The sequence below is a fragment of the Lissotriton vulgaris genome, chromosome 4_1 (genome assembly GCF_964263255.1).
Source record: "Lissotriton vulgaris chromosome 4_1, aLisVul1.2, whole genome shotgun sequence".
NCBI lineage: Eukaryota > Metazoa > Chordata > Amphibia > Caudata > Salamandridae > Lissotriton > Lissotriton vulgaris.
The window spans coordinates 1,605,286,107-1,605,302,536 of NC_141691.1; the positions used below are offsets into that span (position 1 = coordinate 1,605,286,107).

At 45.6% G+C, this 16,430-nt stretch overlaps 1 protein-coding gene across 1 annotated transcript in view; it reads right to left on the reverse strand.

Annotated features, from left to right (window-relative positions):
• The window catches only part of TRAM1 (translocation associated membrane protein 1), a 188,198-nt gene that overhangs the window by 30,648 nt on the left and 141,120 nt on the right, over positions 1–16,430 (reverse strand). Inside the window, exon 10 of the mRNA XM_086965860.1 lies at positions 14,294–14,454. Within this exon, the coding sequence (XP_086821986.1) occupies positions 14,294–14,454 (161 nt within the window). The remainder of the gene's footprint in view (positions 1–14,293; positions 14,455–16,430) is intronic.

Consider the following 16,430-nt stretch of genomic DNA (forward strand, 5'->3'; position numbering starts at 1 on the left):
AGCCACCACCAATTTGGACTACAGGAACACTCTCTATGCCTGGATCACCAAGTAGCTCAATAGTAAACTACAAACCATCCTGAACTTGGCAGACAGACTCACCTTCAACCTCCCACACAGAACCCCCATCACAACACAGGGAGCTCCAATGTCTCCGGATATACAAACACACTCATTTCAAACTCTTCACACATTAAAGCTACAACACATCTTAGGCCCCAGCTAACTAAACATTTGCATCTCCTTCTACCAACCACTCAGACAACTCCGCTCTGCAGGACTCCTACTCGCACACATCACAGACACACACAACTATATCAGGAGGACGAGCATTCTCTTAATCGCTCCAAAAGCATGGAGCGTCCACCCACTCCACATCAGAGCCCCCACTGCTCTTCTTGAAGTCCGCAAGAATCTGAAGACCTGGCTTTTCAATTAACCAAACCTATCAAAGGCAGGGACAGACAGACTAAGACAGAGACACACACACACACACGCTCAGTGTCAGGATACCCTCACAAGTGTATTGTGTACTTTACCAATACACATAACATTACTAGTCAACCGTTGCAAATGGACTCCCATTGTGAGAGAACACGTTCCCATACTTTTAGTAAGTTTTGATCCGTTGGAGCTAGAAAGAGATTATTTTGTTAAAATCTGCAGACTATGCAGCACATGATGGATTATGTGGCAAATCCACAATTATTTCCAGGGGCCCTATTATTGATAGAAAGGCACTTTATAAGTCATAATATTGGTTGTGCCTATTCACTTCATAATCCAACCAAGATTTCATCGTATGACATTACATTGTAAACTGCTAATGGCGTATCCAGACCAGAGCTATACATGCAACACATTATTGGAATGTGTACATTTTTTACAAGAGCAACCAAGGAGGCGGGGGGGGGACCCTGTCTTCTGCCATGTGACTTGATTGTTTATTTTTGCAGTGATCAGTTCAGATATAGTGATAGATACAAGTCTTAAAAAATATAGGGAGGTAGCAGAGGACTGAAACAATCACATCTCTAATAAGGGTTGGCACATTAGAACAATTTGTACCTCATGAACACGTTAAGTGCTACTAACAGTGTCCAACACCGAGCTACCTGTAGAGTGTTACATGCGTTGTGAAGCTGAAACAGGTTACAATCAAATTCAAAACTGTAATTGGACACCAGAGCACAACATAATTGTGGATGCAAAAGGTAGCATTTCTTGTATTAAATAAATGGCACAGTTGTTAATTTGTCTTCTTCAAGATTTATTCTCAATATTTCTAGTTTACAAACAAGTACATGCATCCAACAGCTGACAAGCGTTTAATCTGATACAGACTTTCAAGACTGGGATTTTCTGGTGAGAGTATGACTTTTTATCCAATGCTTTCTGGAAAACTACGAGGTCTGACATTAAGCCTTGAAAAAGTTGCTGCATCCACTGTTTCACAGTTATACGGTGTAATATTACAGTTTTAGATACAAGTATGACTATATTGAATGCTTGGTACTCTTCCATACAAAGCTCTTCAAGCTCAAATGTAAGCTCACTAGTTAGGGTGAAACCACTATCAGTCTTCTCTTCCACTCATCTTAAAGAACCAGAGGATCCTCGCCCAAATACTCAATGTGAATACAGATTCCAGCTCTAACTTGGAGTGAGTTCTTACCAGGGCATGGACTTTATCTACAGAATAACCATAGCTGCCAATGTCTACGTTTACCTGTGACATTTTAATTTTTTGGGTGTGCTTCTATATGCCACTTGAAGTACTTTTTGTGACATTTCAGGATAGGAAAAAAACAATTTACGTCAATATAATATTAAAAATAGCCCCTCTTGTACAATTAAGAGTCTAGAAAAGGCATTAAAATAACCCATGCCACAAAGGTGTCAGTTCGGTTTCAGGCCTTTACACAGCTGTGTTCACTGGCCGCAAACATACAAACTTTCAACCACGTTGATATGTTTTTCAAAACATTATAAATAAATTAGCATGAAATTCATATTTTATCCTTTCATATAATTTGCATGGACATTATAATTTAAGAGATTAGAAGTCTGATTGTGTAATAAAATATTTCAATGTAACAATGATAGCCCATTTGTGTTAGTCTAACCCTTCATGAGTGCCACCTGGCAAAGATGAATAGTGCTGGCATGGCAGACCAACAACGTTCGTTACTCAATGCAAATAGACAGGTTTGCTTTTGGAATGCCGCCGACATGTATACTGGGCAGCCACATTTGGATAGGTGCCAGCTGACCAACACCTCAATAAATGCTGAACTGCTGATTAAGCATGAGGAGATCACTCCTCCCAAGAAGGGTGCCCCAAAAATAAATCTTAAAAAAAGAACCATTTGTCTGACTGGTCGGAAGTCTCCCCAACAAATGGAATGACATACACAAGCTGCAGCACTCAAATATAATGAAGTTGCACTGGAAGCCCATCCAAACTATACAGTAATACATTAGAGATCTGTTCCTAAACAGTGTAGCGCAGCATTTCCCAAACATTGGGTCGCAAGCCGATTTTGGTGGGTGGATAAAGACCGATTCAGTGTGTATCTTGTCACAGTTTCTGCTTCAAAGACAGAGGTCAAATGATAAACTATGCCTTCTGACAAATTGCTGTTTATTCTTTTAACTTTGCGATTGGCATTTACTTTTCTTTTTCTTACAGTAAAGTGAGAGGAGTTTAAGTGAATTATTTTGACAGTCCTACTGGAGTCTGGGGAGTGTGAAAGGAAAGGCTGTAGTTTGTGTTGTGCATTGCGAATAAACAAATTGCAATCAAAATACCTGGTATTTAACTGCGAAACAAACTGCAATCAAAATACCTGGTATTTAACTGTATGCATTCAGCAGTTAGGATAGCAAAAATTATGCACTTTTTTTTGCAACTCCGACGTGCTTTAAACTGATTTTAAAATGTGCAAAACAAGTCAAGACACTTAATTGGTAATGCACAAATGATAAATATATTCTCAGAAACCTGATTTCCACACACTATCATTTGTATACCCAATAATGTTATCAATAAAAGTGTATGTCTTTGCAAAATGAGAGGCCATTTGAATGGAAAATGTGCAGTCTGTAAATGACAATGTGCTACCACACAATGCTTTAGTTACATTCAAACATTGCCCCAACTCAGGTCCATTAAAAGTAGGTGGGTCACGAACATTTGTTCTACAACTTCGGCCATGGTTCTAAAAAGTTTGGCCAGCACTGGTGCAGAGTACCGCACAATCAATAGAACAGACCTTTAAGAGATAGTGTGGTAAGAACAAAAACTGACCAACATGCGCTTTGTTCTAAGCCATTCCCAATTTTGTCTCTTTTAAAGATACGGAGAAGCTTAAAATTGATGACAGACCTTCACATATGACTATCCAAAGACATCCGTTCAGTATTGGGGATAAAAGGAGATTAAAAATTAGATGTAATGGGCATTCATTTTTTAACAGCACGACATCTTACAACAAGGCAACACTTGGTCTCTAAATAGTTCAACTGGAAGTGGAAACCAAGCAAAGTACTAGGGGTCTGAGCACATTCTTACTTTAATTTATAGCTCTCCTACACATTGTCAAGGATGGGTTTCAAAGTGAACAAATCAGTTTATTTATTAAACTGTCCAACATCATTGTTAATAAACGTAAATATCTCGGTTATCAATATCTCCTCTTCAAAATGGTCAGCGAGTTAACCCTAAAAGTCAAAAGCATTTTACTATCACCTGCTTTTCACAGATTTTATGTACTTTTTCAAAATGATTTACTTAAACGTTTAACTCGAACATCATGGAAGGCAGGTCAAAACCACTTTAATTCCTCATAGGATTCTGTTAGTTGTGGCAATATCAACCAGGGTAATTTAATTTATAGTAATGGATAAGGGCCTAAAGGAAACCAATCTTTACCTCGCAAAAAGGTCACGATCGATAGACAAATGGCTCCTGGAATTACAGCAGAGGTTTAAATTCTTGTGGCTCAAGCTTTGCACCTCTATTAGTTTTTTAGGATGTGCGAGTGTTGAACAGCCTACATAGTTATAATTTTCATTTTGGGGAGGGAGGGTGCTCCACTTCTACAGTGAACTGTTTACAAAATGAACTGAACACTGGTTTTGGAAAAAAAGGTTATTAACAAGAGAGCATTTAAATTTCAAGCCAAATGAAAGTAACTGTGAAACGTTAAAACTCATGCACAGCTACAATTTTCAATCCTGCAGTCTTTTTGAAAAAGAGGACAGTAAACAGTTGAATAGAGTTTGAAACCATGAAACAGGCTTCTACAAGAAGTAATGCAGTTAAAGCTTTTTCTAGATAATCTACAGAGACAATGATATGACTCTAGCATAACATGAAAAGTACTACTGTGGGTGCTACCACAGTGAGCAATAGGAATATGCTACTTACCAGTATGCATCTGTTCTTGGCATGTAGGGCTGCTGACATTCATATCTGTGCATCGATCGCCGCCTAGTGTTGGGTCTGGATGATTGCACTTTGTTGTCTTGGAAGAGTCTTCGAAGTATCACGAGATAGGCGACTCCTCCCATGAACTACAGTGCGCATGGGCATCTTCTCCATCCTTTAGATTGTTTTTCGCCATTGTGGCAGAGATGGAGATAGTAAAGTAAGAGATGGCCATGCCAGAGATAATGCTGCAGCTGCGACAGGCACCGGGGAGGAGGGCGGGCGATATGAATGTCGGCAGCCCTACATGCCAAGAACAGATGCATACTGGTAAGTAGCATATTCCGTTCGAGGCATGTGGGATGCTGAATTCATATCTGTGCATAGACTGTATAGCAGTATCTCCTCTAGCGGTGGTTACCTCTGCCAGCTGCAGCAGTTTGAAAAAGAGTTTTGAGGACAGCCTGGCCTACAGCAGCTTGCTGTTTCGCTTGCACGTCTACACAGTAGTGTTTTGTGAAAGTGTGTATGGTGGTCCATGTGGCTGCCTTACAAATGTCTTCAAGAGGAATATTCCCTAGGAAAGTCATGGATGCCCCCATTTTCCTTGTAGTGTGTGCTCTTGGGGGGACGGTTAAAGCGTGTTTTGCCTTTTGATAACATATTTGAATGCATTTAACTATCCATCTGGCTATTCCTGACTTTGATATAGGATTTCCCTCCTGTTGTGGTGCAAAAAGCAACAAATAGTTGCTTTGTCTTTCAAAATGATTTAGTTCTGTCCACATAATAAAGTAGAGCTTTTTTTACATCTAATGTGTGTAGGGCTCTCAGCTACTGACTGTGTATTTTGAAAGAATACTGGCAGTTCTATTGATTGATTAATATGGAAATTAGGATACGACCTTTGGCCTGAACTTAGGGTTTGTTCTAAGAACCACCCTGTTGGCATGTACTTGCATGAAAGGTTCTAGGATTGTTAGTGCTTGTAATTCGCTTACTCTTCTGAGTGAGATAATGGCAATGGCAACCAACCTTCCACGTTAAGAACTGTAGTTCGCATGAGTGTAGCGGTTTGAAAGGAGGTCCCATAGTCTGTAAAGCACTATATTTAGATTCCAGACAGGGGAAGGGAGGGTGCCTTGGAGGGATCACCCTTTTTAGACTCTCCACGAAGGCTTTGATTGCTGGTACTCTAAACAGTGAAAGGTGTTGCCTGTTTTGAAGGTATGCTGCTATAGCAGCGAGGTGTAGTCGTATCAAAGAATATGCTAAGTTGCATCTTTGTAGATGCAGCAGGTAACATACGATGTTTTGTATGGAAGCGTCTAATGGGTTGATTTGGTTATTGTTGCAGTAAATAACAAATCTCTTCTATTTAGCTGCATAGCACACTCGTGTAGTTGGTCATCTTGCCTCCCTAATGATGTTCATGCAGTCTGGAGGCAAGTTAAGGTATCCAAACTATAAGACTCCAGGAGCCAGATCGCTAGGGTCATCTGATTGGGATCTGGGTGTCTGATTTCTCCATGGTTCTGAGTTAGAAGATGGGGTGAGAGGCACAGTCTTTGATGGGGACCTACTGAAAGTATCAGGAACGTTGTGTACCAAGGTTATCGCGCCCATGTGGGAGCAACTAGGATTAGTGTGAGTGAGTGTTGCCGCAGTTTGCGCGCCATCAGCGGTGCTGGGGGAAAAGCGTACGCAAATCTGCCTGACCAGTTCATCCATAACGCATTGCCCTGTGACAACGGATGTGGGAACCTGGCGGAAAAGTACTGGCATTTGGAGTTTTCTTTTGTGGCAAACAGGTCTATCTCTGGGTGACCCCACTGTTTGAAGAATGGCTGGAGAACTTGGGGGTGAATCTCCCATTCGTGTAGTTGTTGGCTGTGCCTGCTGAGCAGGTCCGCCATCTGATTGTCCTTCCCTGGAAGGTGTTCTGCTAGGAGAAAAATGTTTTTGGGAATTGCCCACTTCCATATGCTTTGTGCCAGGTGGGGCAGTTGTGGAGAGTGCGTTCCTCTCCGTTTCTGGATATAGTACATTGCGGTCATGTTGTCCGTCCGGATCAACACAGTGTTGCTGTACAAGTATTTCTGGAATGCTTTCAGGGCTAGGAAAGTCGCTAGCAACTCTAGTTGGTTGATATGCAGTTTCTTTTGTTTGGTTGTCCAGAGCCCTTGTACTGTGTATTGAAGGAGATGGGCTCCCCAGCCTGTCAGTGATGCGTCCGCTGTTAGTACTAGTTGTGGAACCGGCTTTTGGAACAGTCGCCCCTTGGAAAAGTTTTGTGGGTTCCACCACTGCAGAGAGTTGTGAGCGCGACTGTCTACCAACACTAGGTCTTTTAGTTGTCCTCGAGCCTGGTTCCATTGCCCTGCTAGGCATTCTTGTAAGGGACGCATTTGAAGTCTGGCATGGGGGACAATGAATATGCAGGAGGCCATCATGCCTATGAGCTGCATAAAGACTCGAGCTGGCAGAGAGTGTTGTGGCAGAAATTTGTGAATAAGTATCTGCATGCTGGCTATCCTTGCTGAGTTTGGGTATGCCTTTGCCACGGAGGTGTCTATAGTAGCTCCCAGATATTGTTGTGTGTGGGATGGTTGCAGATGCGATTTTGGGTAGTTTATCGAAAACCCTAGGCTGTGTAGCAACTGAAGTGTTTGAGACGTGTGTGTTGCACACTGCTGGTACGATTTTGCTTACATTAGCCAATCGTCTAGATAAGGGAACACATGGATGTGTTGCCTTCTGAGATGTGCTGCCACTGTCGCTAAGCATTTTGTAAACACTCTTGGAGCCGTGGTAACCCCGAAGTGTAAAACCTTGAATTGGTAGTGTTGACCTTCTATTGTGAACCGGAGATATTTTCTGTGGGCTGGATGGATAGGTATGTGAAAATACGCATCCTTGAGGTCCAGTGTTGCTAGGAAGTCTCCTTGTTATAGCAACGGGAGCACTTGCTGTAGTGTGATCATAAGGAAGTGCTCCGACAGTATGTATTGATTTAGGAGTCGGAGGTTCAATATTGGTCTGAGGGAACCGTCCTTCTTGAGAAAAAGGAAGTATAGGGAGTATACTCCTGTCCCTTGCTGGTGGAAAGGGACTGGCTCTATGGCCCCCTTTTCCAGCATGCATTTCACTTCTTGTTGGAGCAGGGTGATGTGTTCTGTGGACATCGGACGGTGTCTGGGTGGTATATTTGGTGGTGTAGAAGTGACTTCTAGGCAATAACCATACTGGAAAATTTCTCTCACCCACCTGTCCGTGGTAATTGCGCGCCAGACAGGTAGGAACTGTTGGAGTCTGCCTCCGACCGGTGTTAGGTGGTCTGTAGGTAGCGTGGGGAAGTCACTGTTTTGTGGCACTGGAGGCTCTGGTGTTATTGCCTCCACGTCCTCTTCCCTTATTATTGTTGCCCCTATAACCTCCTCTGTTTGAGTTTTTGGTGAAGGAACCTAGTGTGTTGTTTTCGTATGAGGAGGACGTGTGTGAGGTATTTCCTCGTGTAGTTGCTCTGTATGAGGAGCGTCGAAAGGAGCCTCTATGTTGCTGAAACTGTAACGCCCCCATTATTTTGCGGTTTCTGTATCCTTTTTCATTTTGTCTAAGGCCCAAATCGAAAGTCCTGATTGACTGGCTGGTTAAGAATGGTGGACTGCACCTCGTTCTTAAAGCCGGAAATGCGCAGCCATGCATGTCTGCGTAGTAAGACGCTAGTGTTAATCGACATGGCTGCGGTGTCTGCTGCGTCAAGCGCACATTTGATGGAGGCGTTTGAAATAAATTTTCCCTCCTGTATGAGGTCATCAGCTTGTGCTTTAAAACGCCCAAGTAGGTGTTGCATTGGGCTTTCGAGCTGATCATAATGTGCCCTGTCGTAACGAGCCAGTAGGGCTTGTGTATTAGCAATCCTCCATGAGTTGGAGGCATGTGCTGCTACCCTTTTACCTGACGCCTCTAGTATCTGATCTGATTCCTTATCGGGGGGGGGGGGGGGGTGATTCCCCCGTTGTTTGAGAGTTGGCCCTTTTACGTGCATTAGCCACTACCAGGGAGTCTAATGGTAACTGCCCTCTGATGTAGGTAGGGTCTGTAGGGGCTGCTCTATACTTCTTCTCTATCCTGGGATTGATTACTCGTGCCCTGGCTGTATCCTTAAATATGTCAGGTGCGTGTTTTAGCACTCCCTTTAACATAGGAAGTGTTCTGACACTCTTTTCTGAAGTAGGGAAGGTGTCAAATAAGAAGTCTTCATCAACAGGGTAATTATGCATGTCTACGTTGTGGTACTGCGCGCCCTGTCTAGGAGTTGGTTGAAGACAATGGTGTCATCAGTAGGTGACGGCCTAGTTGGATAAGAGGGTACATCAGGGATGGGATGGGTGTTGTATAGGTCTGTTGGCTCCTCCCATGGTTCCTCTTGTGGTTTAGGATCTTGTGGGAAATCATATTCAGGCTGTGGATTTTCCCCTGTGTTCCCCTCATTGTCCCTGTGGTGAGAAGGAGAGTAAGGAGCAAAAGGTGTAGTAGGCATGATAGGATAGAAAGGGATGAAGGGCCTAGAGGGAGAAGTCCCAAAGTCCTTCTTCAATGGAATAGGGGAATGAGAGCCAGTGTCCAGTGGCCGCTTTTTCCTGTGCAGGATTGTGACTTTACCAGTGTCTGGATTAATATATATTTGTGCTTGGTCGTCTGATGGATCTGGATGGAAGAGTTCTTCCTCTACAGTCCTTGGTTGAGTGTTAGACTTTCTTGGGTCGGTAAAACCTTCTTTTTCGACGACTTTTGGTGTCTTATTGCTTTTCTTCGGGTCGTGCCCTTTTTTCTGGTCGACCGGATCTTGCGGCTCGACATGTTTCTTGTGCTCGACAGGCTTTTTTGGTTGACTGTCCTTTACCGACTCGATGGTCTACTTTGGATCGACTGGTGTCTTTGGAGCACTCATTTTCGGGCCGTGCTACGGACTTCGGTACAACACCCTTCTTGTCGACGACCTTTGCCGGATCGACGGTTTTCGGTACAGCGGGCTTGCTCGGGTCGGCGACCTTTTTTGGTTCGCCGCCCTTTGGCTGTGTGTCCTTGTTCGGTTCGACTACCCTTTTGGGGGTCAACGCTTTTTAGCTGAGCGGCCTTTTTGTGGTCGACAGTGTTTTTTGGCTCGATGCTTTTGGGCTGTAAGGCCTTTTACGGGTCGACGACCTTATTTAGCTCTGGAACCTTCTTAGGGATGATGGTACTTGGCCCTGGGGTCTCTGAAGGTTTTGGTTGGCGATGCCTCGACCGAAGCCTTTGGTAACAGTCTAATTGGTGTCGGGGGCCTGTGTACTCACGATTTGCCCCGGTGGGATGTCGTCATCGGAGTCAGAGTAGTCCTCGACAGTGATGATCTCTAGGTCCGAATCTTGAGCGTCCGGTAGTTCTTGGTCATCATCGAAGATGTTGTCCGGTTCCGGTGCCTGTCGCCGCATCTCTTGCCTAGCGGCCCGTCGGATCCGTATTGTTTTCTTCGACCGAAACTGGGCGCAGGCTGGGCAGGTTTCTTCCCTATGGTCTGGGGAAAGGCACTTGTTGCATACTGAGTGTTTGTCAGTATGTGGGAACTTTGAGTGGCATTGTGGGCACCTTTTGAACGGGTTTCTTTCCATCGACGGCAGGCTCACAAGGCGTCGAAAAGGCCCAACTACCCGAGTCGACGACAGTCGAGATGGAAAGCTTAATCGAGTAGAGAGGTACTGAACGAGAACAATACCGTCGAAGTCGCAGGCCTTTTGGCCTTTAGAAAAGTTTTGTTTCGATTCCGAAGTTGGAGTTTTGGAGTAACATCCGAACCCAATGGCGGAAAAAAACAATCTGAGGATGGAGAAGATGCCCATGCGCACTGTAGTCCAGGGGAGGAGTCACCTATCTCGTGATACTTCGAAGACTCTTCCAAGACAACAAAGTGCTATCATCCGGACCAAACACTAGGCGGCGATCTATGCACCGATATGAATTCAGCAGCCCACATGCCTCGAACAGATGCATTAAGTTCACAGCTGATCATCCCGCCTCAGTTCATCCCCTCAGTCTAGGCCCACTCTCTCCCTGCAGCTCCGCTGTGCTGTCTTTTGCCTCCAGAGCCCGACCTCCTCCTTGGAAGGATCGAGGCTGCTGCCCGCTCCAACTGGGACTAGACTGCCTGCAGCCACAGAAACCTTATCAGTCATTTTTTTTCTTGTTTCCCTGTTGTGCCACTGCTATTGGTATTGTATTGTATTGTTACTGTGTATGGTTAATAGCCCTTTATTGTGCCAGTCTTGCTAATTCCACCACTGTTATTGGTCGTGCCGGCCAGTTCGTTTTTGCATGTGCCGCTGCTGCCCCGGCAGCCCCTCCCCTCTGGAAAACCCCCGCTCCCGCCTCCCAGCCTCTCCTTCCTCCCACCTCTCCTACTTAATGGCAGCCGCTGTGCGGTCGTGGTGTGCCAAAGGCAAGCACGTCTGTGCCCATCCTTGACCAGGGCCAGGAACCCTGGATGTACAACCTTCTACCACTACGACTTCATTGCCCTCCTCGCACTCAATCCCGGAACTCACAGACACTGCCAACAGGCCTCACCGAACAGGACCAGTTCTTCTGCCCCCACTGCTACCGAACCTTAACCACCACCCCGGCCACCAACACCACCAACGCCAGCACAGACGACACCCTCAGATGCATCCTTCTCAACATGCGCTCCGTACACAAACAGGCCATGAAAATGTGGGACCTACTCGTCTCTCACTCACCCAACATCTCCTTCCTCATGGAGACCTGGACCAATGCCTCCTCCGCCCCCAACATCAACACCGCCATCACGGACGGATACAAGATCCAGAGGAAGGACCGGCTTAACAGCCCAGAAGAGGGACTCGCCATCGCCACTAGAGCAGCCTCCGCCTCACCACTTCCAGCAAAACATTCTCCTCTGCCAAACACCTGCACTTCCAGATCCAGACCAGTCCTCACACCACACTCTGAGGTACCCTCATCTAGAGACCACCCGCCCCCCAGACATCCTTCGTTACCACCATCACCGATTTCATTGCACCCCCACGCCATCACATCAATGACCTACATACTCATTGGAGTCCTTAACTTCCACCTAGCCGGCCCAGGCGACCCAAACACCATCATCCTCCGTGACAACCTCGCCAACATCGGACTCAACCAACTTGTCACCACACAGACACACCCTCAACCCAATCTTCGCCCCAGGCAACAGCATCCACTTTAACCACACAACGCAACCACACAACGCAACCACCATGGACCGACCACCATTGCGTCCACTTCACCATCGACAAACCCATGGCACCAAAACCAGCCCCCGCCCACCACAAAGGAACCGGAGCAAGGTAACAGACGAGCAACTGAACTCCACCCTCACCAGAGACAACCACAGTTGGGCATCCGACACAAACATCGCAGCCAGAGGATGCCACACTTTGCTCTCCAACTGCGCAGACGACCTAGCCCCGCTACGCAACCCGGCAAACAGCACCCCAGGAAAGCCGCCTGGTTGACCATCTATCTCCATTAAGCCAGGTGCACCTGCAGACTCCTAGCGAAGAAATGGAGAAACACCAAGACAACCGATAACTACTCCAACTACAGGGACGCCATGACAGACTACCACAACCTAATCAGAACAAGCAGAAGGAACTTCATCCACAACAAAATCCTCGCCAACTCCACCCACTATAAGGAACTCTTCAGTGTAATTCAGGAATTTACCAAACTACATAGCAAAGCCACAGAAGTGACCCCGTCCCAAGACCTCTGCGACAAGCTTGGAACCCTTCCACCTCAAGATCAGAACACTCTACGACAACTTCGTCGACCACCCACAAGACACCACAGCTGGCCCCCTGCCCTCCTGAGACACCAGCCAGCCCATTATCTCCAACTGGACACCTATCACGACTGAGTACACTCGCACCAACCTACAGGCACCTTCCCAGACATCTGGAAACGCGCAGAAGTCAGGCACGTGCTCAAGAAGGCCACGGCCGATCTCACCGAATTTAAGAACTACCGACCCATCTCGCTCCTTCCCATTGCAGCCGAAGTGGCAGAAAAAGCAGTCAACGGGGAACTGGCACTATTCATTGAAGAGAACGTCATCCTCTACCTGTCAAAATCCAGATTCAGAAGCAACCGCAGCACTGAGACAGCCCTACTTGCCGCCACAGACGACATCCGCACCCTCCTGGACCAAGGCCACTCCGCAACCCTCATCCTCCTCAACCTGTCTGCAGCCTTCGACACGGTATCCCACCGCACACTAGTCGCCAGACTGCATAACACCGGCATACAAGGAACTGCCCTGGAATGGATCCGATCGTTCTTCACTGGAAGAAGCCAAAAGGATCAGACTACCCTCCTCTCCGCCCCCAAAGAAATCACCTGCGGAGTCCCGCAGGGGTCATCTCGGGCCCGACCCTCTTCAACATCTACCTGGCCCCTATCGCAGTGATCGTCCGACAACACGGCCTCAACATCGTATCCCACGCCGACGACACCAAACTCATCATCTCCTTTACCGGAGACCCCACCACCACAAGACTCAACATCCAGAGAGGAATGCAAGACGTCGCAGTCTGGATGACCAACAGCTGCCTAAAACTCAACGCCGAGAAGAGAGAAGTCATCGTCCTTGGAACCACCCCTTCAGCATGGGACAACACCTGTTGGCCCACCGCCCTCGGAAGCCCGCCTACCCCCTCAGACCACGCCAAAAACCTCGGCATCGTACTCGATTCATCACTGGCCATGAACTGACAGGTCAACGCCGTCACCTCCAGCTGCTTTAACACCCTCAGCATCCTTTGCAAGACCTTCAAATGGATTCCCCCTGAGTCAAGGAAGACAATCACCCACGCACTCATCACCAGCAGACTGGAAACGCTCTTTACGCCGGCATTAACAAGTCCCTACTCCGCAAACTCCAGAGAATACAGAACACCGCGGCTAGACTCGACTTCTGCATCTCCAGGCACGAACACATCAGCCAACACCTGCGGAGACTGCACTGGCTCACCGTGGAAAAGAGTCACCTTCAAAATCCTCACTCCCGCCTACAATTGCCTACACAACAACGGACCCAGAAACCTCAGACAGAATAAACTTCCACATACCGAAAAGAAACCTCAGATCTGCCAATCTCGCACTGGCCGAAACCCCACACATCCACAAAGCCAGAGCAGGCGGCAGATCATTCTCCCACATTGCAGACAAGACCTGGAAAGAGCTACCAGCAGACATCAGAAACTCCCTCCCTGAACACTTTCAGGAAGACCCTCAAGACCTGGCTCTTCGGCAGAACGGATCTGCGCACCCCCCCCCCCCATAGCATCTTGGGACCCTAGTGCGCTTACAATTCCCTGATTGATTGAGTTACTTTCTTTTCAAACCTCACAGAACCTTCTGGGGGTAAAAAACAAAGAATTCTACAGAGTAGTATTTTTCCTGTTCGAGGACTAGTTACATATTACTCGGCGGTTGGAAAAAAGGAATGTACACACTCTCAGAGGTCATTTTCACTCAATTATATAGTAACAGTGAGGGCCAATGTAAATATTTAAAATTGTTCCCAATATTTTAGTCTTTGAATTGTGAACCCTTCTCTTCGTAAAATAAATAGTTGAATGTTCCCAGAAGTATACCAAGTAGTATAAAAGGGGGAAAATGACAACAAAAAAAGAAAATCGTGTTTAAACAAATGCAAGCAATCAGTAAGCCACAAGGATGAAACGTTTAAAGGTTAAAGAAAATATTATCAGTTTAAGGTATTTCACGATTTGCTAATCTGGGAGACTACAAAATACAAACCTTTTTCTTTCCTGGAGGGCTTGCTTTTTCCTGTGACAGGCTTCTTCTTCATAGACTGTGCCTGAGGAGAAGTGTGCTCCCTCCACCGCCGCAACTGGAAATTGATGAACTTCCACATCATGAATGCTTGGGTAATGCATATTGATGCCAATACGCTGATTCTGTAACACAAGATCAATACTTTGTTAGAGCATGTATTACTGCTGCAAACGAAAGCTAACAGAGTAAATTACTTGCTGTATGCATCTAATATTTTTAAAAATATTGGGCTTTTTGGCTGCCCTTAAGTTCGGAGTATGAAAGCAAAAGCCACAGTAATAGTTTTGGATCTGAAATAATACCTGCATGTTCCAGTGGCAAATAAAAGGGTTATTTGTACTAACCATCCACACCAAAGCAAGACAATATGCGAAATTTAAAGCAAATAAAGTACTTAATAATCATAAGCTCACTTCACAAAAATAGGTTATGAAACTCAGAACCGGAGTTTACAATTTGCATGTATGTCTGCCCATTTATAAATTCATGAACAACCCCGGAAATAAAAATGGAAATTTGTGCAATGCGTACTCCTGAGATAGTCGCAGAGGGGAAATCTCAGTAGTATGCGTGGTTAGAAAAAAATGTGCATCTGTGCATTAACCTTTGTTTAAATTGTGTGTTCAACTTGTGAAACTCTCTCCGATATGTCAAACTGAAACATGAGAGCGTTTCTTAACCTTTGCCATTGTGAAACATATTGGCTCTTAACTTTTTACGGATTAGATTTACATGAGTTTATAAGTTGAGAATGACCATACTGAACTGATGTGCTGTGGGTGTTCCAGGCATTTTACGGAATACCAACAACTGCAATAATTCTAACACTCTCAAAGGCATTTCCCAGCATTGAGTGGAATCTACAGTCAGAAAATTCAACAAATCATGATTCTGAGACCCAAGATTTAGCGTTTCCAACTGAAAGGAGTAAGTTAGTTACCCTGTAAGCATCTGTTCACGGCACGTAATGCTATAGATTCTCATGCTTTGCATTCTCTAGCCATCTAGTGTTGGGTCTGGATGTGTGCAAGTTGTTTGTCTTCAAAGAAGTCTTTCGAGGCACTAGGTAGAGCGACTCCTCCTGTTGATAAAGCACATAGGCATTGACTAGCTTGTTAAGATTGTCCCGCAGACGTGCGAGAATGGAATGTGAAATTAAGAGATGTCCATGTATATAAGAAAAGAAACTACAATGGCTACAGGTGTCCAGGCAGGAGGGTGGCACATGTGAATTTACAGCATTACATGCCACGAACAGATGATTACAGGGTAAAGTAACATTCATGTTTATGGCATGAGTGGTTGTTGATACTCATGCTTTGCATAGACTGTAAAGCAGCCCCCCTCAGAATCTATTGGCTAACCTTTGGGCATTGTAGCCGTTTGGAAAACGGTACGTAGCACTGCCTGACCCATTTTAGCTTGTTGGAGTACAACAACATCCACACAATAATTCTTAGTGTAAGTGTGTGGTGTAGACCATGGATCTGCTTCACATATATCAGCTATTGGAATGTTTCCTAGGAAAGCCACAGATGCCCCTTTTTTCCAAGTGTGCTCTAGGAGGTGTAGGTAGAGTTCTTTTGGCTTTAGAATAGTATGTTTGAATGGACTTAACTATCCATCTGGCAGTGCCGGATTTGGAAATAGGCTTTCCTTTATGAGGTGGTGAGAAAGCAACACACAGTGGTTTAGTGTTTCGAAAAGTTTTAGTCCTATCAATGTAGTACACGAGGGCTCTTTTGACATCTAATGCATAGAGAGCCCTCTCCGCAACGGAGTCTGTTTGAGGTGGTGGAGGGGGGTGAGCGGGGGTGCACAGTACCTTTATTGAAAGAGGTGGAACTGAGAGACTGCCTTTGGAAGGAATTAGGGGTTGGTGCGGACCACTCTTTCTCTGTTTAGTTGGAAGAAGGGTTGGTCCTTCTAAGATTAATCACTGGAGCTCACTAACACCTCTGAGTAAGGAAATAGCAATAAAAAATGCCACCTTCCAAGAGAAAGATTGAAGAGGGCAAGTATGAAGGGGCTCAAATGAGTTGTGTAAGAACAATGTTAATACTCCATGAGGGTGCAGGTGGAACCATTGGTGGAATTT